This window comes from Typopeltis vanoorti, chromosome 2, assembly GCF_054136105.1.
Source record: "Typopeltis vanoorti isolate ZY-2024b chromosome 2, IOZ_Tvanoo_1.0, whole genome shotgun sequence".
Classification (NCBI taxonomy): domain Eukaryota; kingdom Metazoa; phylum Arthropoda; class Arachnida; order Uropygi; family Thelyphonidae; genus Typopeltis; species Typopeltis vanoorti.
The window spans coordinates 94,849,506-94,873,907 of NC_143550.1; the positions used below are offsets into that span (position 1 = coordinate 94,849,506).

At 35.4% G+C, this 24,402-nt stretch overlaps 1 protein-coding gene across 3 annotated transcripts in view; it reads right to left on the reverse strand.

Moving 5' to 3' along the window:
• Positions 1-24,402, reverse strand: part of mip40 (Myb-interacting protein 40) — a 225,467-nt gene that overhangs the window by 45,238 nt on the left and 155,827 nt on the right. For all 3 annotated transcript variants that reach the window (XM_090406878.1, XM_090406870.1, XM_090406862.1), the window contains one exon: positions 19,034-19,107. In XM_090406878.1, the coding sequence (XP_090263004.1) occupies positions 19,034-19,107 (74 nt within the window). The remainder of the gene's footprint in view (positions 1-19,033; positions 19,108-24,402) is intronic.

Sequence of the window (24,402 nt, forward strand, 5' to 3'; positions counted from 1 at the left end):
GTTGAAATATATTGAATTTTTTGAATAAATTCTATATAATTTTAGTTATGTGTAAGCCATGAAAGTTATTTAAATATTCAACAATATGTATTGTAATTAAAACCAACCATTCTGCTTGCCCAAGTGGTTAGTGCATCTGGTCTCCAACCAACAGGCTGAGGGTTTGAATCCTGCTTTAGGTGTGGTTGTTTGCAAGTCTTTACATAAGAGATAAATTTTGTTTCCCAGTATAAGACTGCACTTAGTGAAAACCTGAAATGGTTTGAATAAGTTTTCCATGTTTGGTTTAGAGCAAGGTTGCTAGAATATGTAAAAAATTAAACAAAATATATACAATTCATTTAAAATTAAAAGCCTTGTTTGAACCAAAGGTGCTAAGCAGCCAAAAAAGATCAAACTACATCAAACTTAAGTTTTTGAACATGCTTAGGACAAAGCACGTTATGTGAGACAGAGTAAAAAAACAATCATGGATCCATTTTACATTATCACTTCAAACAACCAGTGCAAAAATTGTATAACATAAAATCAGAAAAATGAAAGATAGATGCAGAACATGCCATTTGTCTAGTTTGGACCATAATGGATGTTATTGCTCATCCCAAAGCCACTGTAAACACTATGGGAAAAAATTTGGCCAGAATCTCAACAACAGGTTCATATCTTTATGAATTTTTAATATTGAAAGAGCAATAAGAGAAACGGACTAAACTTTTCTACCAAAAAGAAAGTTTTCCACTTGGTTATACTATAAATTAAAGATGCCAAGAAATTATATTCTTGGTTTCATCCAAGTGTAAGCAAATAAAGTTTTCCCGTGAAGTAACTTCATGACTGGATTACTTGTATACAGTCGTATAATTACATCAGTTGCCTTAGTATCCAATAATCCTATCCCGATGGCTTTAAACAGGCCTTTAAGGCCCACAACCTTCCAAGCATGCTTGGATTTCGTAACTGAAGTATGAGGATAGGATGGTCACCCCTATGCCTGTAAGTATTCCTGGCTGTATCCTTGTGTGTTCACGGGGCCGGTTTGCCTGCTTGCGGGATGAAAAACCCCAGATAAACTTGCGGAGAAAACCCTACTGTCCACGCCCAAGACCGGCTAACTTGGCTATGGCTGAGGAAGATCCTTAAGCTCCTCACGTCGGTGACGGGAATCGAACCTAGGACACTCCTTCCCCAGGCATATGATTGCGAAGTGCAAAGTAACTAGGCTAACCGCATGGACAGTATCCAATAATGAACACTCATATTCTTACAGGCATCTATAACACTAAGCATTATGGGAAGGAACACTACCCAGACAAGTTTCTACCTTTATTAAGGTCTCATCAGTGGGAGTCAGATCCAGAAGTGATACTAAGGTTTAAGTAATGCAGAAGTCATATTTCCATATACAAGTAGCCAAACAGTATCACATCTTATTACTAAAATACTTTGGATTAGAAATAGATGTTGAAAGTTTTTTCATTTTGTTATATTATAAATTAAAGATGCCAAGAATGGAAAGGAAATTGAATAAGAAGAACTGGAAAAGTATCACGTGGACATACTTGGCTGCTTTAGGCCTATGATGAATACTCTTCCACTTTGTCACTTCAATAAAGATCAACATTGGTTTGTGGAGTGACTCTCCCATAATGCCTGCAATATACTTGCTTGAAAGAAAGTGTCGGGTCGCTTAATGGTGAAAACCAAATAACTGGGAGGAGACCTCCACATTGCCTTTCAGGAATGCGGAGAACCAACTGGGACTTCTGACCTAATGTCCAATCCTCACCTTCATGTTGTTGAATTGTGATAGATTATGAAATGAAGATTTCCTATCTTATCACAGTTCGACATGGGTTTCCCAATAAATAGGAAAGTAAGCACATATGTTTGCCTCTGGGTAAAATAGGAATGCCATATATATATATACACCAAATATTTCATTCTGAGACAAATGTTGTGTTTTGGCATAGAAATTGAAATGTACATTATAATTTAAAGCAAAACTGAAGAAATGTTTAGTTTAAGAAATGTGAGACTTACCAGTTTGGTACAGAGTCAAATAAAGGAATTTATTTAAGGTTATTATTTAATTAGAGTATCCCATTCTATGTATTGTGTGAAAGCAAGTTGAGTGTAAGCTATAGTCCAAAGGTCACACTTTAGCTGTCCAGTACAACATATGGCCTAAGGGAAGGAGAATTTATTAGGAAAGCAAAGCTAGAACGCTTTCTCAGAAGAACGCCACACGCAAGTGAATGAATGATGTGCGGTAAACAACGTAGCTAAGCGCAAGAATCTCCGAGAAAGAGAGGGAAAATATAAGGGTCAAGCTCCCCCCCCCCACACACACACACGAGGCTTTTTCTTTTTGGTTCTTGGTTCCTGCGCTTTTGGACATTGGCTCTCCGTCTCCGCCAACGGGATGATTCCAGGTCGGCCGTAGAAGTCATGAAAGGCTTATCGAGGTTCGCGAGGCAAGGCTAACTATCTCTTCATAGCAGATTAGCTAAGCTGTATTGTGTGACCGACGATACAGATGTGTTCATGCAGTTCCAGAGAGAGACCAGAGCGGCAGACCGCCTTATCGTCCCGTTATCGTATGTGACCCGAAGAACGGTAACCCGCAACAGTGCCTTGATGTCTAGACAAGGCTGAAGACAGAACAGAAAGTCATTCCATAGGATGGTAACGTAGAATATTAAAGTATCTGATTTCCAATTAAAGATATGAGAGACTTTATAGGTTAATTTGTGAATGGACAAGTTGTAGAGAACTTTAGTGATTATCCCATTTGGCAGTAACCTGTCTCTGTTTGAAGAAGGTCTCCCTAGAAGGGATCTGTATGTGAAATAACTTAGATGTGTTGCGAGATATGATTAGTGACCCTAGAGTGATTAATGTATTATAGTGTTAGTATTGATATCAGAAATTGCTAGGAAGGTGATTAAGTTAATCATGTACCTTATATTCTTCATGTATATCTCTTAAGCTTTAATAAATATGTTTTATATCATTTGCCTGAATCCAGCTGATTTTATGAATTCAAATAGCCACTCATAAAATTACTAACGAACCTAGCGGGAGGGACATATGAATATAGTTTGATCTTTCAAGCCACGGCTGCATGTAAAACTAACAGAAGTGAGAATAGTTAGATTAGTGTTTGAAATTTTATTATGTATTACTCTGAGATAGCCACCTTGGATAAGAATCTTATCTATCCTCTGTATTGGCTGGCGCAGCAAAAAATAAATTCGTCAATATTTAACAGGTGGAATGTCTCAGAGGTCAATATTTTAAGGCCTTGTCCCAAACATAGACAAAGCCCTAACGAATGAAAGGATTACACGCGATAAAATTTGGGAACAGCCTGAATCATAGTTTGTTTAAGAAAAGGAGAGTGATAGCTCATTTATTTAACTTATTGGAAAACTATTATAGAAGCCAGAAAGGAAATAACTGTGTCGGAGAGTGTAGCGAACAGTGGTAAAGGCAATAATAACGATAGAAATATATAAAGAAGAAGATCGAACAATAACAATTGGCGCAAATGACAGGACTTGATTGAGTAAGGTTTTAGGTAAGAAGGATAGATTAAGTAAACAACTATATTAAATCTTATAGAATCATCGATATAACCATAGACAACGATACAACAATGTGGTGCACACTGTTAATAGGTATCTACCGGGTACTGAACAAATGAGAATGGACTGGCAATTTGTGACTTAGCCAACAAATTGTACTTTATATTGGCTTAAACCACAAATGCGTATGATGGTACAACATGAAATTTTATGCTAGCTGGGGCATTGTCCAGTTAAACAAGCTGTTTTCATCAGGGAACCAGAGCGAACAGTGAAAAGTCAGCTACTCGAACAAGCTCCAAATCAAAATGAAGAAGAATAAACCCAACATCAGAAGAACTGAAGATAGGAACCATCAATATAAGGACTATGAATGGAAAGGAAATTGAGCTTGAAGAATTGGAAAAGTACCACATGAACATACTTGGCATTATTGAGACAAAGAAGATAAAAAGAAGTGAGATATCACTAAATAATAAGTATAGGATGCTATTTTTAGGCAATAATGATCAAGGAAAGGAAGGAGTAGTGATAGCATTCAACACCGAACATGAAGATAAACTGTTTGATTGGAAAGCAGTTTCAAGCGGAGCTATGTGGGCAAACTTCAAAATGAGGAAAGGGATAATGAAACTTATTTGTGCCTATGGTCCCACAAAGGATTCTTCTAAGGAAGAAATGGGGAAGAATTTTGAGTCATTAGAACAGGCAGCTGACAAAGAAAATAAAAAATCTGATAAAAATGGATATCGCATTGAAAAGAACGGTATTCAAGAAAGTTTTAAAAATAATTAAAGTTGAGCAGCTTTTACAGGTAAATTGTACACCCAACTATGCAAACATTATTGAAGAAAATTTGCAGCAGTTTGAAAACAAGAACCAAACCTTGGAGTCTCAGTGGCAAACTCTGAAGAATGATATATGCACGTAAACACAAGAAAGATATTTAATTAACCAAATATTTCGGTCTGGAAATAGCAGACCATCCTCAGTGGTATTACAAAAACAGTTTTAAAAAAAAATACAAGCTAGAATACAAACAATAGATCGTTAAAAACAGAACACACCGCGTGATGTTATATCACTAAGTATTAAGTATAAAACGGAATATTTTGAAGTAGAGACATGATTAAAAAATAATAATAAAAAATAAAAATAAATAATGAGTAATCTTGATTAGACTTTCCCAAATTTTTGATATAGATATACAGTCATTACGATTCGGGTTGGGACGATGGAGCAAGGCCTCCACACTTTGAACAAATGTTCAAACCTATAACGGGATCTATGTAAGAGGCGAGTCTTGGAGACCAAAAGATGCTGTGGTCAGTTTCAATCCCGTGTTGAGCCAATCCAGACTTTTCAGGTTTGTTGTGAAGAATGGAGGATTGATGTTCCTGGATTCTTTTTTCAAGAGAACGTCCAGTCTGTCCAAAATAGGAGAGATCACAGTTGCAAGGAATTTGATAAACTCCAGGAAGAGATAAAGTTGAGCGTTTGTCTTTAGGAGAAGGAAAATGAAAAGACAATTTGTTAATAGGTAAATACGATGTTGTTAAATCATATTTCTTTAAAATTCTTGCGATAGATTCTGAAATACCGGAGATATAAGGAATAGGCACTCGACGTATTGAAACTTTGTTTTGTGGAGGATTATAAGAATGAGATGTTGAGTACTTTTTTTTAGAAAAGCCATTGAGTTTCATGTGTTGTTGGATAGTAGAAAGTTCTTTTTGTAGATAATCAAAAGTAGAACAATTAGTTTTGGCTCTTCTGATGAAGCATTTTATAATTCCTGTTTTTTGACATGGATGATGGGCTGATCCTTTAAGAATATAACGACCTGTGAACGTTGGTTTCCTGTATACTGTAGTTGTAAGAATATTTGAAGGTGACCGGATGAGGAGAACGTCTAAAAAAGATAACTGGTTATTTTCTTCTATTTGCATAGCAAACTTTATATGATGATGCAAGGAATTAATATTGTTTAAAAAAGAAGGTAAAGAGTTTTTGCTGTGAGGCCAAATAGTAAAGATGTCATCTATATATCTTACCCAAAAAGATGGTTGAGGGAAAATAGATGAGAAGAGGACTTTTTTCTAAATGTTCTAAATAAAAGTTGTCTAAAGCAGGAGAAAGAGGACTTCCCATGGCCGTTCCTTCTACTTGGCTGTAAAATTTATTTTGACATACAAAATATCCAGAATGTATTACGAAAACGAATAGTTTTATAATGTCTTGAGGAAAGATGTCAGCAAGTAATTTTAAAGTTTCCTTGAGAGGTACATTGGTATATAAAGATTCTATATCAAAGCTAACCATAAGATCTGTAGGTTGTAATAAGACATTTTTTAATTTTTCTAAGAAATCTGAGGAGTTTTTTAAAAAAGAATTAGAGTTGCCAATGTAAGATTTCAATAATTTAGCTAGATATTTGGCTATACGGTAAGTAGGAGAATCAATACAATCTAGTATTGGACGAAGAGGATAGTCAATCTTATGGATTTTTGGAAGGCCATAAAATCTAGGAGGTCTTGCAAAATTTTCCGTTTTATACTTAATACTTAGTGATATAACATCACGCGACGTGTTCTATTTTTAATGATCTACTGTTAGTATTCTAGCTTGTATTTTTTTAAAACTGTTCTTGTAATACCACTGAGGATGGCCTGCTATTTCCAGACTGAAATATTTGGTTAATTAAATATCTTTCTTGTGTTTACGTGCATATATCATTCAGTCTTATGTCACGAGTATCCTTAAAACAGCAAATTCTTATCCTTCACGGGGAAAATGCTACCAAACTAACCGGTAAATTAGGGAAATTTTCAGTTATACAAGGTAGGTTACGAGCAAAGATCAATTTCTTAAAAAAGTGCCGCGACAACAAGATTATTCCCAATTTCGCTAAGATTAAAGAAACAATAAAATCTCTTGGAGCTCATAATATTTACCGGAACACTAGTTTATCTCTAATCCGTAATCAACTTAAAGCTGCTAAACGTGACCTTGCTATTCACAGTCATCACCTTTCTGATCTGCGCACGTATAAGATCTATGCAAGCATAGTCTACATTTAATTTGACAGTCAGCAGTTAGAATTGAAGGAAATACAGGAAGATGGTTTGATATAAAATCAGGGGTGAAGAAAAGGATGCACATTACCTCCACTCTTAATCATAATCTATATGGATCACATTATGAAAGAAAGTGGCATTAGGACAGACATTAGAACTGAAAATGTCAAACTTAGCTCTTTGCTTTATGCAGATGATGTTGTACTCCTAAACATATCCAGCGTAAGTCTCCAGAATTCTCTAAATGGAATAACGGCTGTAGCAAATTTGGCATGAAAATCAGCAATAAAAAGACAAAAACTATGAAAATCGGTAGGAACATAAAAAACTTCAGCTGCATTCTGAATGGTGATCCTATAGAATAAGTAAAATATTTCAGCTATTTAGGCACAGTTTTTAGTGAAGATAGCAGATTAAATCTAGAAATAGACAACATAATGAGCAAAGATGGCCTGCTGAATAAAGTCATATGAAATAAGAGAGAAATTAGCCCAAACACCAAACTAGCAGTATACAAGACAGTGTTCAAACCAGTTTTAAGTTATGGATCTGAGAGCTGGGTTAGAAATAAAGCACTTGATCAAAGACTAGAGACAACAGATATTGAGGGTTCTGAGAAAAATTCGGGGAGTGAACTGATGGCATCAATGGCAGAATCATATTAAAAATAAAGATATTAGAAAGGAACTTGATATTATTAGGATTCAAGAATGTGTCAGCAGAACTAATCTAAAATGGTATAGTCATTTAAATAGAATGGGTGAGGAAAGGTTAGCAAAACAGATGCTTGTTACCAAGATGGCAGGAAAGAGACCCCAGAGGAAGACCAAGGTCTAGTGAACTGATTCAGTTAGAACTGCCTTAAAAGAACAAAAATGTTAGATATGACAATATAGGAGTGCTTACAAGTAACAGACTAATTTGGAAGAAAATTGTGGATAGGAAATTAATAACAATGTAAATTTAATCATGTAGTACTGTTGTAGTAACCTGAACACCCCTTTGGGGGTGTGTGTGTGTGTGTGTGTGTGTGTGTATATATATATATATATATATATATATATATCAGGAAATTTATGATGATGAAAGAAATATACATGAAAAATCATCTATTTCCGTTTACAAGAAACAGTTGTGACGTTATTTCACATGGAACTTATATTTTATATTATATTCTTTCTGAGAGTAGTGAACAATGCATTCTGCTTGTTTACTACTCTCAGAAAGAATATAATATAAAATATTATATTCCAAGCATCCAGACCTGTGCATAGTAATCTGTTAGGTGTGACCATATCAAAGCCTTGTAAAGAGGAATGATAACTTCCTTATCCTCAATAATGCAACTTCTGAACTTCAACTATATCCACCAACATACCCAAATCTTGAGCTTTATCAATTTCCTGGAGGAGTTCTGCATACAGCTTGCAATATTTTCATTCAAATGCATAACATCACACTTGACACATCTGGCATCCACAATACAAAATAAGCTACACAGGCTATTAAGTATTTAAAATTCATCACTTGTTCTAATTTTTTTAAATATATTACTATTTGTAAATTATCTTTACAAATAGTAATATATTTGTAAAGATAATTTACAAATTATCTTTACAAATATATTTGTAAAGATATATTTTTACTAACATTATGTCATCAGCATAGGATATGAATTGTTATTTCATCAATTAATAATACTGAACACTTGCGTACTTAATGAATTATCCTGTAAAATTCCTTTTTTTTTTTAATTGCTGCAATAACTATATATATCTTTCATAAGATAAAAATACAGTTTATGCTTATTTTTTGTTTATCTTTTCATTATTACATTTTGAATACCTTGTAATTTATACCATCCAAGGCTTTACATAACTATATAAAAAATGGAGTGCTACATCCTATTCATTTTTCTATCAGCTACTTTGTTAAATGGAGTGCATCTATGTATAATGTTCTAGATCTAAAACCTTGCTAATCATCAATCAATATCAAAGATTTATCACATCATGAATAAATGTTATACAGATTTGCAAAGTAACTGATAATAGGTAATTTCTCTATAATTACTTATCAAAGCTAAACTAACAAAAAATATGTTACATTTAAAACAATTAAATATTTAGCACATGAGTTTCCAGTTCAATAGTACTGTGGCTCTTCGCAGGAGTAAACGTTGTTAGAATTCAATGAAAATATTAATTTTATCTCTGTGCTTAATGCAATATTAAGCACAGAGATCAAGTTATCACATTTGAAGCAACATCCAAGCAAAACTTTGATCTATTTCCAGCCTGTAGTCATGAGGGAGACAATCACAAAACCTAATGTACCAAAATAAGAGCAATCAAGAAACACTATAATGCATATATTATTGAATTCTAATTTCTACATATCTTTATGTCCAAAACAGTAGAGATAAAAGAAGACAGAAATCAGACTTACATCAGGATAAGAAACACTGTTGTTTGTCATCAACAGAATTATAAAAAAAAAAATTTTTTTTTAAATAAAAATAAAAATAAAAAAATAAAAATTCTGTTCATAGGTGGTTGGCTGTTTTGGAGTTCATCAGCACACAAGGACAGCAAAGGTCACAGCAATACTCAAGGCAATAATAAACAGTAATAAAGAAATAAATTAGGAAATAACACGCTATATACAAAAAAGCAAATTTTAAAAAATTAAGATAAGTGGTATTCATATATCCTTTCCTTCATGCTTATCTATATATCTATATATAAATATCATTTATTATCAGATGTGTTTGTATAAATTAATTCTTGTTAAAACCTTCATGCAATTTATCAGTCTGAGAAGATCTGCCTGAATGTATGACTCAGCCAGAGTAGTAAAAAAATTCATTCCTTTCTCAAGTGAGTGAAGTGCTGGTACTCTAAGACATGACCAAATGGTGAGACATTTGCTTTGTTCACACATCAATCGTCAGTAAATAAAAATGTGCAAGATAACTGACCTATGTGGAACCTAGCAAGAATAACTTCCTCTCCTGTGATCTCACTGCCAATACTTAATTTCAGGAGTAATTATGTGCAATTTACTCGTCAGTTTCCTCTCATGATGACTGCCATTGGGTTATTATTTGTGATCTTATAAACTGCAGTCTACATATGGAACTGACATACAGTAGCTGGAAAATCTATGAGCTGTTTTAACAGCTCATAGATTTTCCAGCTTTAGCAGCTGCAGTCTCATTTTCCTTAATTCCAATGTGGAGAAAATATCAACTTATGGCTACCTATAAACCCATCAACCAAATTCATAACCTGCTACTTTCTCTCCAAAAGACAAACACATCACTATGTTACCTGGTGTATACCAAGTACCATGGTCGTGCAACTGGTCTTACTATGGGCAAATATGAAGATCTGTAAATAAATGCATCTCTGAACATGAAGACCACATCTGGCTTATCAAACTTCACAAATCTGACCTGCCACAACATGGAATTGTAAACGCTAGCCACAGGATCCAATGGGAAAATACTAAGCTGCTGCATAGATCCACATTATTATTATACGGGCATTCCATTGAATCCGGAGACTCAATGGAGATGCCCATAATCTATTTATTCCAAAATGCATAACTTTGCATTTCTTCACATTAAACTGACACCCATTATCTTTTGTCCATACTGACAGCCTATTTTTTAACACATCTGCAAGCTTTCCAGATCGCCTTGATTAACTATTACTGAATTTAATTTTGCATCAGCAAACAGCTGAATATTTCCTTTCAAGTTATTTCCTATATCATTTACAAACAAATTAAATATTAGTTGTTTACAACTAATATTTAATTTGTTATAACATTTACAAACAAAATAAACAAATTAAATGTTTATACAAAGAAAGTGCTGAAGCCGTACTTCATCGACCTAACTTCAATCATAATGACTGCCACACTATTCCAAAAGTGTAGGAAAATGTTATCCTCAATTGTATTAAATAATTTGTAATCTCTTATATTTTACTTTAACTCATTTTAATTATTTTCGGCCCGATTGTTTTAATCTATGAACGTGACTGTATACATAGAGGATTCCTGTTTAATGTAGGCACTCTGTTTCTTTATTCAATTCCTTATTGTTATTTGCTGTTTGTACTGATGATGTTTATGATATGTAAGATGAAATATTTACATAATACATTATGAAAATTACAGAAACAACTACCATGTTGGAGTAAAACTTTGGTTTAATATAAACCAAAATAAACACTCGACATTTTGACATTCACATTAAGGTCATCATCTGGAGTATGCACATATTTACAAAGAAACAAGCTGCACTACAATCGATATGGCATGCTAAAGTTACTGACCAACCATTATAACTATTGGCATGACTCTGGTGGGAGAAAAAAAAAAAAACCTTACTCCATCAAAGCTAGAGTTCGATTATTATTATCATCATCCTCTATTCTTCTTCTTCAAGTGTCATCTCCTAGAAGGAGGTTGGCAACCATGTCACGGAACCTTATTCTTTCTTTTGCTGCTCTGAAACATTTTTAGTAATTCAAGCCAGTCCAGTCCTTAATGTCTTCGAACCACATTCTCCGGGTCTACCTCTCCCTCTTTTTCCATCCAATTTCCCTTCTAATATTAATTTCTGAATGCCTTCTTGTCTGGTTACATGTCCAAAATATTTAAGTTTTCGCTCTATGGGCAAGGAAAGATTAGCAAAACAAGTGTTCTCTGCCAGGTTGGCAGGAAAATGATCCAGAGGAAGACCAAGATATAGGTGGATTGATACAGTACAATGTGCCTTAGACGATAGAAATATAAGATCTGATAATGATAATATTGAAGTCTTGACAAGTAATAGACTTATTTGGAGGAAAATTGTAGATAGGAAGTTAGTAATGATGTAAATATTTCATGTAGTACTATCATATCCTGTACACCCCTTGATGGTACATGTCAGGAATTTGATGATGTTCTTTTCATTTTTGCTTCTTTAAAACATCTCCGTTTTCTCTGTCCATGGTATTTTCAACATTCTTCTGATGGCCCACATTTCAAAAGCTTCTAATTTTTTCTCTGCTTCTTTATTTAGAGTCCAAGTTTCACTGTTGTAGAGAAGGCTTGACCAGATATAGCATTTTATTAATCTTTTTCTTGTGTCTATATTAATGTCTCTGGATGATAGAACAGTTTTTATATCAGTAAAGGCTTTTCTTGCTATCTCTATTCTTCTTTTTATTTCTTTAAGGGAATTTCCTCTGTCAGTAAACATTTGTCCCAAATATATAAACGACTGAACCTGTTCAATTTTCTTTTTGTTAACAGTTATGTTCAGTTTCCTATTTATTGGTTCTTTTGATATAATCATGCACTTTGTTTTCTTTAGGTTAAGAATTAGTCCCATGTCTAAGCTTCTGTTGTAAATTTCTGTGATTAAGTTTTGAAGATCATCTTCAGATTCAGCTATAAGAACTGTGTCATCTGCATACCTGAAGTTGTTGAAGTTCCTACCTACGACTTTTACACCCTTCAGTTCTGAAATATTTTTAAAAACTTGCTCACTATATATATTGTACAATAAGGGTGATAAGACACATCCTTGCCTTACTCCTTTTTTGATTTCAAAGTTGCCAGAATATGTATTTTTATATCTTGAGGTCATTTGATTCCAGTATATATTTGTAATTATATGTAGATCTTTTCCTTTTAACCCATTATTCTGTAGAATATGTATTAATTTCTTGTGATCTATTGAATCAAATGCTTTGGTGTAATCAATAAAACAAAGATATATGCTTTTCTGGTTGTCAAGGCTTCTTTCACATAATGTTTTCAAATTGAAGATTCCTTCTCTTGTACCTTTGTCTTTTTGAAAACCTGACTGAGTGTCTTCTATTTCTACTGACAAAGTGCCTTTTATTCTTTCTAGGATTATTCTCAGTAGTAATTTTGTAACATGGCTTGTTAAACTTATTAGTCTATATTCTGTACATTCAAAAGTTCTTGGAATTTTGGGAATAGTGACAAAGATGGATTTCCTTAGATCATCAGGGATGTATCCTGAATCATAGATGTTCTTAAAAATAACCTTTAGGTCATTGAGTGTGTTTTCATTTACTTTCTTTAACAATTCAATAGGGATCTGATCAGGGCCTGGTGTTTTACCTCTTTTCATTTGGCTTAGAGCGTATTCTATTTCTTCTATATACGTAACTGGTTCACCATCTATATTTTGTATATCTGGTACGTCTGAGTGATCAGAGTCAAATAGTTCTTTTCCATATTCTTTCCATCTTTTTATGATATCTTGTGTCTCTAGTAGCATTCTTCCATTTTGATCTTTTATACAAGGATTATGGTTGAAATTTTTCTTTTTATTTGTCAGGGCTTGGATTGATGCATAAATCAATTTATGCATTTCTTTACTATTGTGCTTCTTGTCCAATTCCTCTATTTCTTTATATTTTTCATTTAGCCACTTATCTTTAGCCTTCCTACATTCATTTTTTATAATTTTACTGAGTATTCTATACTGTTGTGTACTTTTCTTTTTTCGTCTTTCATTCATAAGTTCTAGTATTGATTCAGTCATCCAGGATTTTTTCTTATTGTATTTAATTTTTCGGATAACCTTGTTAGCTGTCTTATATATTGCACATCTAAAATTTGATCACCTGTTTTCAATTTCCCCTGTGTTACAAAGTATATTGTCTTCTGTTTTATATCCTACATGATCTAATTTCTGAGTTAAACACCATTATATTGTCAGGTATATTCAGAGCTGTGAAGTCAAGTCCTTCAGCATGATTGTTTTTAGAAATGTTTTTTAGTTTAATTTTTAAAGTGAACACAACAGGGTTATGGTCTGAACCTATATCAGCACCTGGGTATGTTTTTATGTTGGTTATATTATTTTTGTATCTATTATTTATCATTATAAAATCTATTTGGTTTCTTATAGAGTTATCTGGGTTTGTCCAAATATACAGTCTACGCTTGGGATGTTGAAAGAAAGTATTCATTATGCGCAAGTGTTTTGAATGCAGAACTGTATCAATCTCTCACCTCTTTCATTTCTGTCGCCTAGTCCAAATTTTCCAACAATTGGATTTTCTTCCCCTCCTCCAACCTTTGCATTCAAGTCACCCATCACTATGAGTATCTCATTTGATTTTACATATTCTATAGATTTTTTTTTTATAAGTTATTATAAAAATCTTCTATTTCTTCATCATTGTAATTCATCGTAGGGGCATAAACCTGGATAATTATGATGTTAAAAGGCTTTGCGGCTAATTTAATAAGTATTATTCTTTCGTTTATGGGCCACAGCCCCATTACACATTTAAAGATGTCTTTCTTAATCATGAAACCCACTCCATATTCATGCTTCTCTCCACCAGAATATACAAATGTAAATCCGTCTTTCTCTAGTTTTCCCATGTTAGGCCATCTTGTTTCACTAATTCTCATCACATCAACTTTAAGTCTTTTTATTTCCTGTATAAGGTTGTCAAAATTCCATAGTTTATATAATGTTCTCACGTTCCAAGTTCCAATTTTCAAGACTCTGTTTCTTGTTTTCAAACAAGGAATATCAGATGCCAACCTTCCTTTCGGATTTAAGTTGACATCATCATAGAGTGCACTTGCAGCGCTCGTTTTAATCACAGTTTCAGTGTCTTCTTCCCTGTAACTATTTCCAGCTTGGGACATTGCAGAGGTTCCAACTTCCAAAGCATAGCTTGTAAAATATTTCCATTTCTTCATGGTTGATTATAGGATAGAGGATAGTAACGTGGTGAGGCCCCGATCTCTTCCACGTCTGCAATAGCCAGCTAACTTGGCCCACTTTGTTAGCCATTGATCTGTATTCAGAATCTTTCACCTGCCAGTTGTTTCACATTGCCGTTAATATATGAATTCTTCTGCCAATGATGAAACAGCAGATGTTATTGCAGTGCTAACGTCTCCCACGCTAGCCACATAACGTCTTGGGAGATGCATCCTCTATTATGTTACAAAATTAAATTACCCCCTTAACATACAAAGATGTCTGTGACACATCTTTTGTTTATTGCACCAAAATTGATTTTGAATTTTGGTTTCACATATAAATACAACTGAATATAGATGCTAGACAATCTTGTGCCTATTTCCTTTCAGCCAAGAAAAGTTGCCAACGGCGTGTATTAGCTATTTCATTTGCGTTTGCACAAATTCATCATTATTTTTCAAATAATGATGAATTTGATCCAGCAAATCACCCTCGCCCAAAACTCGCCCAAAAAATTGGCAGAAAAATGACTGCTTTAGTTTAATTGGTACATTAAGGGGTTAAGATGGAGAGCAACATGTTTACAAAAATGGAAAAAAATTAATAAATAAAAATTAAAAAGTAATAAAAAAATTACCTATATAAGTATACATATAAGTTATAACCAACTGGTATGGATAGTGCCAAATAAAAGCTGAAAATTAGCTTAGTCCTTTAAATTTCTGTTCATACCAGGTTTTTGTATATGATGTAATGAGCAGGTACTTTTCCAATCAATTTGGTGTAGCTGTTAAGGGCATGATTTAACAGTGTCTGATAGCCACGAAGTGACAAACTTAAGTAATTTGTGGCTATCAGATACTGTTAAAAAATAATACCCCCATTATGCCCATTCTCCCAGAATATATGGTGTTCCCAAGGTAGACATAACATCCCGCTTTGGCCGATAGTTGAGGGAATACAGGTCTAATTATCACTTAGCCAAGAAATTAGCATCAACACTCAAGGAGTTGGTAGGTCATTCCCCCTCCTATATAAAGAACACACAACACTTCATAAACAAAATTAAAAACATGACACTCGGCAAATATGATTTATTATACAGTTTTGATATTTCTGTCCTTCTTTTCACAAATGTCCCAATCAGTGACAATTCTTTTCTTACAGAACAAATTTCTGCCCGACATTACGGCTTTATTTGTCCACATGATATGTTCCATTACTTTGTGTGGCAAAATAAATTTTACCTACAAAAAGAAGGTATGACCATGGGCTCACCTCTACCCCCCCCCCCCAATTGCTAACTTTTATATGGAAGCTTTTCAGACATGCTCTTGATTCCTTTACTCTAAAACCTACAGTTTGGCTTACATATGTTGACGATATTTTCGTTATCTGGCCCATGGTTTCCAAATGCTAAACACATTCCTTAGCCACCTAAACAAACAACATGAGCACATTCAATTTACTATTGAAATTGAAAATCAAAACTCACTCCCTTTCCTGGATACACTAGTCACACATCTTCCCTCAGGCTGTCTATCCTTCAATATTTCCAGCAAACTTACACATACCGGCCAATATATACATGCTAACTCTTATCACCACCCTTTGAAAAAACGTGGATTCATTAACATCTCAAAAACAGAGCTATAAAAATTTGCTCTAATAAACAAGCTCTTAAACAAAAATTAAAAATTATTAGCAATACATTTATAAATAATGCCTATAGCAAAAATGCTATTAATAAAGTTCTTCATAAAACTTAATCAAAAAATAATATAGATTACAGTAAAACCATAGCTATCTCATACATTAAAGGATTATCAGAAAAAATTAATAAAATCCTACACCATTATAATCTTAATGCCACTTTTAAACCACCTTTAAAATTAAAAACCCATATTCAACTCCTCTAAGGATCCTCTTCTCCCATTGGCACATCCTGGAGTTTATTGCATCTATTACAACTGCAACTTACCTTATATTGGGAAAACTGAATGCACAATCCATATCCATAAAAAAGAGCACAAACGACACGTTAAATTTAACAATTTTGGTGAAGCAGGGCTCTCTGATCATGCCCTTAACACCCTACACCAAATTGAATGGAAAAGTACCTGCTCATTATATCATACAAAAACCTGGTATGAACAGAAATTTAAAGAAATCTAAACTAATTTTCAGCTTTTATTTGGCACTATCCACATCAGTTGATTGTAACTTATATGTATACTTATATGGATAATTTTTTTATTTATTAAGTTTTTCCTTTTTTTGTAAACATGTTGCTCTCCAGCTTAATTTAATTTTATAACCTAATAGAGGATGATAATAATCGAACTCTAGCTTTGATGTAGTAAGTTTTTTTTTTCACCAGAGGTCTTGCCAATAGTTGTAACGGTTGGTCAGTAACTTTAGCATGCCATGTAGATTGTAGTGCAGCTTGTTTCTTTGTATATATGTGCATACTCCAAATGATGACCTTAATGTGAAGGTCTTAGACGAAACATCGAAGTGTTTATTTTGGTTTATGTTAAACTAAAGTTTTACTCCAACATTGTAGTTGTTTCCATAATTTTCATAATGTATTCTGATCACTGTGTAAGCATGAAGGAAAGAATTTACATAATAAATTTATTTTTGCTGTTGTATATGTGTCATTCCACAGTTATGGATACTCCGCAGGTCTCATTATACAAGAAAAACCTTTGCCATAATTTTCATCACACGAGTTTTCATAGAAAGGGATCATATTTGAAATTGTTGGAAGAGTGAGACTGTAAGTCGTGTGACTAACACTCCACAGAGAAGTATTAACAATGATAAAATTGAGGTATACTGAAATTATCCAATGGTGGAATAGGCATATATGCTTGAAATGCTTTTGTTTCTTAACTGCCACCTTCTAAGCATAAGAGGATTTGAGGACAAGTGTAGTAGTGGTGGCTGACTTCCTTTTTGCATCTTGATATATCTTGTTCACTTTTTATCTTTCTTTTTCATCCCTCTACTGATGACATGCCCTGGAGAAGGCTGTATGATCTCCCTGGTGGTTGACACATTTTGCTTTCTTGGCACAGCAAGATTTATTATGTTCTTTATTGTCATATTGGGCACAAACAGGTGGTTTGGGCATGCCCATACTACCTGTTGTGGTGTTACGGATATACCGCTTAACAGGAGAGTTGAAAACATTATTTTACCAATGTTGAAGGTTTGGGTGTATCAAAAGTGAGAATGATGTTCCTGGTTGGAACCAGATGACCATTCCTACACATCAAAATGCACTTCATATCTATCACTCTATCTTTAAGTCTAAATATATCTCCTCATTTGGAACAATAAGGAGATCCCATTCTGATATCACTCTTCTACAAGAATTTAGTGTTTTGGGAGGTATTACCATAATTGTTATTCCACCCACTGGTGTTTCCACAAGAATATTACCTGCTTTTGGGAGATCCTGCCAGTCCTAAACTCTTTTTAATAAAAAATAGCGACATTTTCCATATTAGCTTTTCACCTGTTGCATGGATGAGAAGCACTGCTACATTTATACTCTTGTCACATTTTTGTTTCTCACTTCTGGTATGAAATGATGTAGTTACAGTATCTGCACTTGGTTGGGACCTTGTGAGGATTACTGAAAAATCTGAGAATAAAGAATTTATGCTCAAGGGATTTTTTTTTTTTTTTTTTTTTTTTTTTTTTTTTTTTTTTTTTTTGGGGCACCAGTCTTCCCCATCCCCTATGGAGCTATACATGGACACCCACTATCCAGCAAACAATAAATATGCTTGGAAGTGGAATGCCAGCATTACTCTGGACACTATACCAGCACGACAGAAAGCCTTGTTCCCCAGACACCATGAGGACAGGGTCCAAGACCACCTGTTTTGCCAAACAAAGAAGAAGCCAAGAGTACAAGACTACCGGGATCTCACTTTTCAAATGCCCACGGTTTCCACTACATTGCAAACACAGTAGCACGGCATTTTATCCTAGAGATGGTGGCGTGGAAAACTGAATAATAAAAAAGTCTCAGGAGAAGGAAAAGTAGAGTGAAGAATATAGGAAGAAAAGCAAAGAAAAGGAGGAAAAATGAAAAGGACCAATACAATCAATGGGTGGAACCACCCACGATGAAGAGGTACCTCTCATAGATGAGCTCTGTTCATACCAAATACTATCATAGTTGTAAGCAATGCTCACCATGTTTGACAAGTTATTACCCTAATGGATTGGTACAATGGATACAATTGAGAATTTTTATTTTATTTTATATGAGACCAAACATGGAACTTTTTCAAACCGCTTCAGGCCTCCAATTGATTGGGCATCCCGCAACTTCATCTATTACCTAAAGACAATCGCAAGCATCTAGGTCCTTACAGGATTCAAACTCACAGTCTGGTGGTTTGAATGCAGTTTAGCTAACCACTCCCCATGTTTGTTTTGGTGTCATGTTAATTTATTCCTTTCATTAAAAATTCTCCTTAAAATACATCAAAATTACTGGAAATAAAATACCAATGATTAATAAAAAGTGGGTAATTAGAAAAAATGAAATACTTTCAAAACTGCATATAATAAACACTTACTTCTGTCTTACTGCTCTCCATCTCTCCATATGCTTTGCCATTAATGATTCTTTGGAAGGAGCATGTTGCCCATTCTGAAAAGGATCATGTTAAATAAAAAAATTAAAAAAAAAAAGTTCGCTCACGTATTTCTACATATTTCAGCAATACAGATCACAGTATAGAATACAGGCTTGTTTACTGAGCACGTAAGTCCTGTGACCTTATAAAGGTCAGATTATAATATCTATCTATATACATATACACGAGGGTGGTCTGAAAAGTTCTCGGCCTCGACCAGAGATGGTAACACTATCAGCAACATATATTTTTTCCTAAGTTGGTACATCTGTCATAAGCATCCATGCGAAATAGCAAGTCATTTTATCAAGTTTGTTTTATACAGCTGTCTGAATCAAAAGTGTTATCCGTATCCATTGAAATGGATAAAATTGAGTATCGTGCAGTTATAAAATTCTTTGTAAAAGAAGGTTTAACGCCAAGAGAAATTCATTTGAAGTTCATAAAAGTTTATGGGCACAATTCGCCTTCGTTTTCGACAATTAAGAAATGGGCTGCCGAGTTTAAACATGGTCGTACCAGCCTTGAAGATGATTCAAGAAAAGGACGTCCAAAAAGTGTAACAACACCAGAAATCGTAATCAATGATTTCTGGTGTTATATGTATAAGTGCACAATATGGTATTGGATAACCGGCAACCTCAAAGTGCGTGAAATTGCTGAGACTATAGGCATTTCAAAAGAACATGTAGGATATATTTTGCATGAAGATTTGCAAATGAAAAAGCTTTGCGCAAGATGGGTGCTACGCTTGCTAACAGCAGATCGAAAATGCACCTGCATGAAAATCTCTGAACAGTGCTTGCAGCATTCTAACAAGAATAAAACTGATTTTGTGCATCGATTTATTACTACAGATGAGACGTGGATTCACCATTACACAAGAATCCAAAACAGCAATCAAAACAGTGGACAGAAGCTGGCTGTTCAGTGCCAGAGAAGACAGTCAGTTCCATCAGCAGGAAAGGTGTTTTGGGATCTTGAAAAGGATAAAACAATAACCAGGGAATATTGATGGAGAGGCTGAGAAGAAAAAGATCATCTTTCATCAGGAAAATGCACCTGCCCACAAAGGTATTTTGCAATGGGAAAATTAAGGGATCTGCACTATGAATTGTTGGAACATCCACCCTATTCCCAAAATTTGGCTCCCTCTGACTTTATCTCTTCCTCACTGATCAGCATTTTTCTTCGAATCAAGAGGTGATTGCAGCTGTAGAGGTGTATTTTGCAGATCTTACTGAGAACCACTACTACAGGGACGGGATAATGGCACTGGAATAAATGTATTAGTCTTAAGGGAGATTATGTTGAAAAATAAAAATAATTTTGAAATTATAAATTCATTTTTTCATTGTTAAGCCGAGAACTTTTCAGACCACCCTTGTATATATAATTTTTTTTACCATTATACCTTGATGATGAATTGCTTAAAAGAAGAGAGTGTGAAGAACCGTTTTAGGGAGAGGGTGTTAGAGAGGATTTTGGATGGACTAGAAAGTGTACAAGATTGGTGGAGATATAATTCAAAAGCAATTCGGAGCTGTGCAATTGAAGTGCTTGGTGAGACATCTGGAAAGATTAGAGAGCAGAAGGAGGGTTGATGGTGGAATAATAACGTACAAGAAGCAGTGAAGACTAAGAGGAAGGCAAAGCAGAAGTGGGATGAGTCACGAGTGGAAGAGAGGAAGGCATACAGAGAAGCCAAGAGAGTTGTGGCACAGGCCATGGCATTATCAAGATCTTTATGATCAATTAGAAACAAAGGAAGGATAGAGAAAAATTTACTAATAAGGCATCAAAGGACATCTTACATGTGAGGCATATCATAGACTCTAGAGGAAGAGTATTATGGAGGGATGTGGATATAAGAAACAGAAGGAGAATATACTTTGAAGGACTTTTCAATGAGGAAAAATGCAAGGCCTCACAGAGAAGATGGGCAGCCTTCTGAGGGGATGGTGGCAGAACATCAGTAGAGTGGAAGTGAAGGAGGCCAGGAAGAGGATGAAGAATGGAAAATCGGTTGGCCCTGCCAGGATCCCAGTGGAGGCATGGAAGGCACTGGTAGAAGAGGGAATTGATCTGCTGTTGGATCTGTTCATGAAAGTTTGCCAACAGGAAAATATACCTGAGGAATGGAGGGAAAGTACTCTTGTCCCCATCTACAAAGGTAAAGGGGATGCACAAGACTGTAAGAATTAAAAAGGAATAAAGTTGATGTCCCACACAATGAAAATCCTAGAAAGAGTTCTTGATGGAAAATTGAGGAAGGAGGCGGAGATTGCAGAGGAGCAATTTGGCTTCATGCCTGGTCGATCAACGACAGATGCTATCTTTGGGTTATTGCAGATGATGGAAAAGTTTTGAGAGAAACAACGGGAGCTACATCTGGTGTTTATCGATCTGGAGAAAGCGTACGATAGAGTGCCAAGGCAGGAAGTCTGGAGGTGTCTGAGGGAGAAGAAAGTACCTGAGAAATATGTCAGGTTGGTGCAGGAGATGTACAGAAATGTGAAGACAAGAGTTCGGACCTGCCGGGGACAAACAAAGTTTTCAAGTGACAGTTGGCTTGCATCAAGGGTCAGCATTAAGCCTGTTCCTGTTTAATATTGTGATGGAGGTGGTGATGGGGGAGGTGAGAGAAGATGTGCCTTGTACAATGTTGTTTGCAGATGGCATCTTGCTGTGTGCAGAGTCAAGAAAAGAAGTGGCAGCTAAACTGGAAAGATGGAGGAAAGTATTGGAAGAGAAAGAGAGAGGTATGAGACTGAGCAGAAGTAAGACAGAGTATATGTGTGGCAGCCAGGAGACAGATCTAGAGCTGGAAGGAAATGTCATCAGGAAGGTTAAGGACTTTAGATACTTAGTTCAACAGTGAAAGAAGATGGAGAGGCTGAGAAGGAAGTGGGATGCAGGATACAAGCAAGATGGAGAAACTGGAGAGAAAGATGGCTGGAGTGCTATGTGAAGGGAAATACTCCACATCCTCCTGTGAAGTATTTCCAAAGGAGGATGTGGAGGGTGTTGATCAACCTGAAAGGCAAAATCTATAGGACAGTAGTGAGACCAGCTATGATATATAATATGGAAACTGTGGCCCTGAGGGAAAAATAACATCAGCAGGATGGAGGTAGTGGAGATGAGAATGCTTAGGTGAATGTGCAGTGTGACCAGGGCCACCAAAAACAGTGACCCCACTTAAGTGGGACAAACTGCAGAAGAAGATTATACCATATTTTACCAGATACCACATGATATTGTGGGTGGGGAGCTCTTATATGGTATTCAGAAAGTGGTCATCTATAACTGCACATTTCAGTATTGCTGGGGGAGGAGAAAGCTGTCAGAAATCTGAAACGAAGCCGGAGCATGATGTCTAAACACAATTGCTCAAATATGGAGGTATAAGAGTTCCACAATAACTATAGTGCATTCCAATTCAAATGATTGAAGCAGAACTCCTATAGTACCTACCTACCTACCTATAGGAGCTCTTCTTCAATCATTTGAATTGAATCAATGAATTTTTATTATTATTAAATAATAATAATAATAATAATTATTATTATTATTATTATTATTATTATTATGACCGCGCGGTTAGCCTAGTGGCTTTGCGCTTCGCAACCATATGCCTGGGGAAGGAGTGTCCCAGGTTTGATTCCCGTTGTAGACGTGAGGAATTTGAGGATCTTCCTCAGGCATAGCCAAGTTAGCCGGTCTTGGGCGCAGTCAGTAGGGTTTTTTCCGCCAGTTTATCTGGTGTTTTTCATCCCGCAAACAGGCAAACCAGCCCCATGAACATACGCCTCTACAGTCAAAAATATATCCCCCCCCCCCCCAGCGGCAGACCAGGCGATGGATCGGTTGGGAGTAGTACTAACAAGAAGTCGCATCTAAAGTAACACGCGGACCCTGCATGGGAAGCGGGAATAACGCGTAGTAGAAGAAGAAGAAGAAGAAGAATAATAATAATAATAAAAAGAAGAAAATAAAACTATGTGAGAATTATAGAGGAACCTCTGTTGCTCAAACTGGTTTTGATAGTTTACTTTGGTTAGAAAGACCTTAGTTGGAATCCTGCCTAGGAAGCAAAGAACCTTTATCAGGGCTTCTCAGTTGAAGGCAAGTTAGCTGGTCCCATATGGAGATGACAAGTCTTTTCATTCTGCAAAACACTAAAAAAAAATAGTACTACATATGCAACTGACAGCCATTACAACCCCATGCAGACAGAATTAATTGCCCTATCAGAGCATTAAGCTTCAAACTACTTGGATAACAGGCCACTGAACCTAGCATGCGGGGGGGAAACAGGAAATGGTAGAATTATAGAGGATTTCGTCAGCCTTATGCATAAGTTTTACCTGGAAGACTTTAGGAAATTGTGGAAGAAAGTAGCATGAAAAATTTGCCCATCCACAATTGAAATACTCTATACCAAGTTCTAAAACACCACTGCAAGTGAATACCAGCACCACAACTGTTTGACAGGAACTAAAGAACATGGATATCCAGGACTGCACACAAGCCTAACATCAGCAAAGGCAACACCAAGAGTTGGGTAGAGTGGTGTAAATCTTGCCACCATTTAACCGTGGAGCAGTGGAAATGTTCTCTGCTGTGATGAATCATACTTCACCATCTGGCAGTCCAAACTTCACAGAATGTATCATGCAAACTGTGAAGTTTGGCTTTGGAGGCATCATGGTCTAAGGCTGTTTATGGTTCAGACTAGGCCCTCTAGTTCCAGTAAATGAAAATCTTAATGCTACATCCTATAATGACATTCTATTATACAGTTCTGTGCTTCCAACATTATAGCAATAATTCAATGAAGGCCCTTTCCTGTATCAACACAACAATATCCCAACCCACCCAACAATGTGACCTCCCCAATCCATAAAGCAAGGTCTCAGCAGAAATCAGAGCTCAGTGCTCACACCACTGCTTTTTAGCCTTTACATCGCAGATATTCCTGAAACGGCCAGCAGGAAGTTTGCTTATGCAGATGATCTAGCTTTGGTGATCAGCGACAATTCTATCAAAAGAACTGAAGAAATACTGACAAATGATCTGTCGGCTTTATGGCAGTTCTATAAAAAATGGAGATTAACACCAAATTCTGGTGAAACCAAATGTTCTTGCTTTCACCTGAACAATAGTCTTGTAAATCAAAAACCAGAGATATATGCTGATAGAACATTAATTTTGTTTAATCAGACACCTAAATATCTGGGAATAACTCTGGATAGAACTCTGACATATAAACAGCATATGATTAATATCGCTGCTAAAGTTCACAC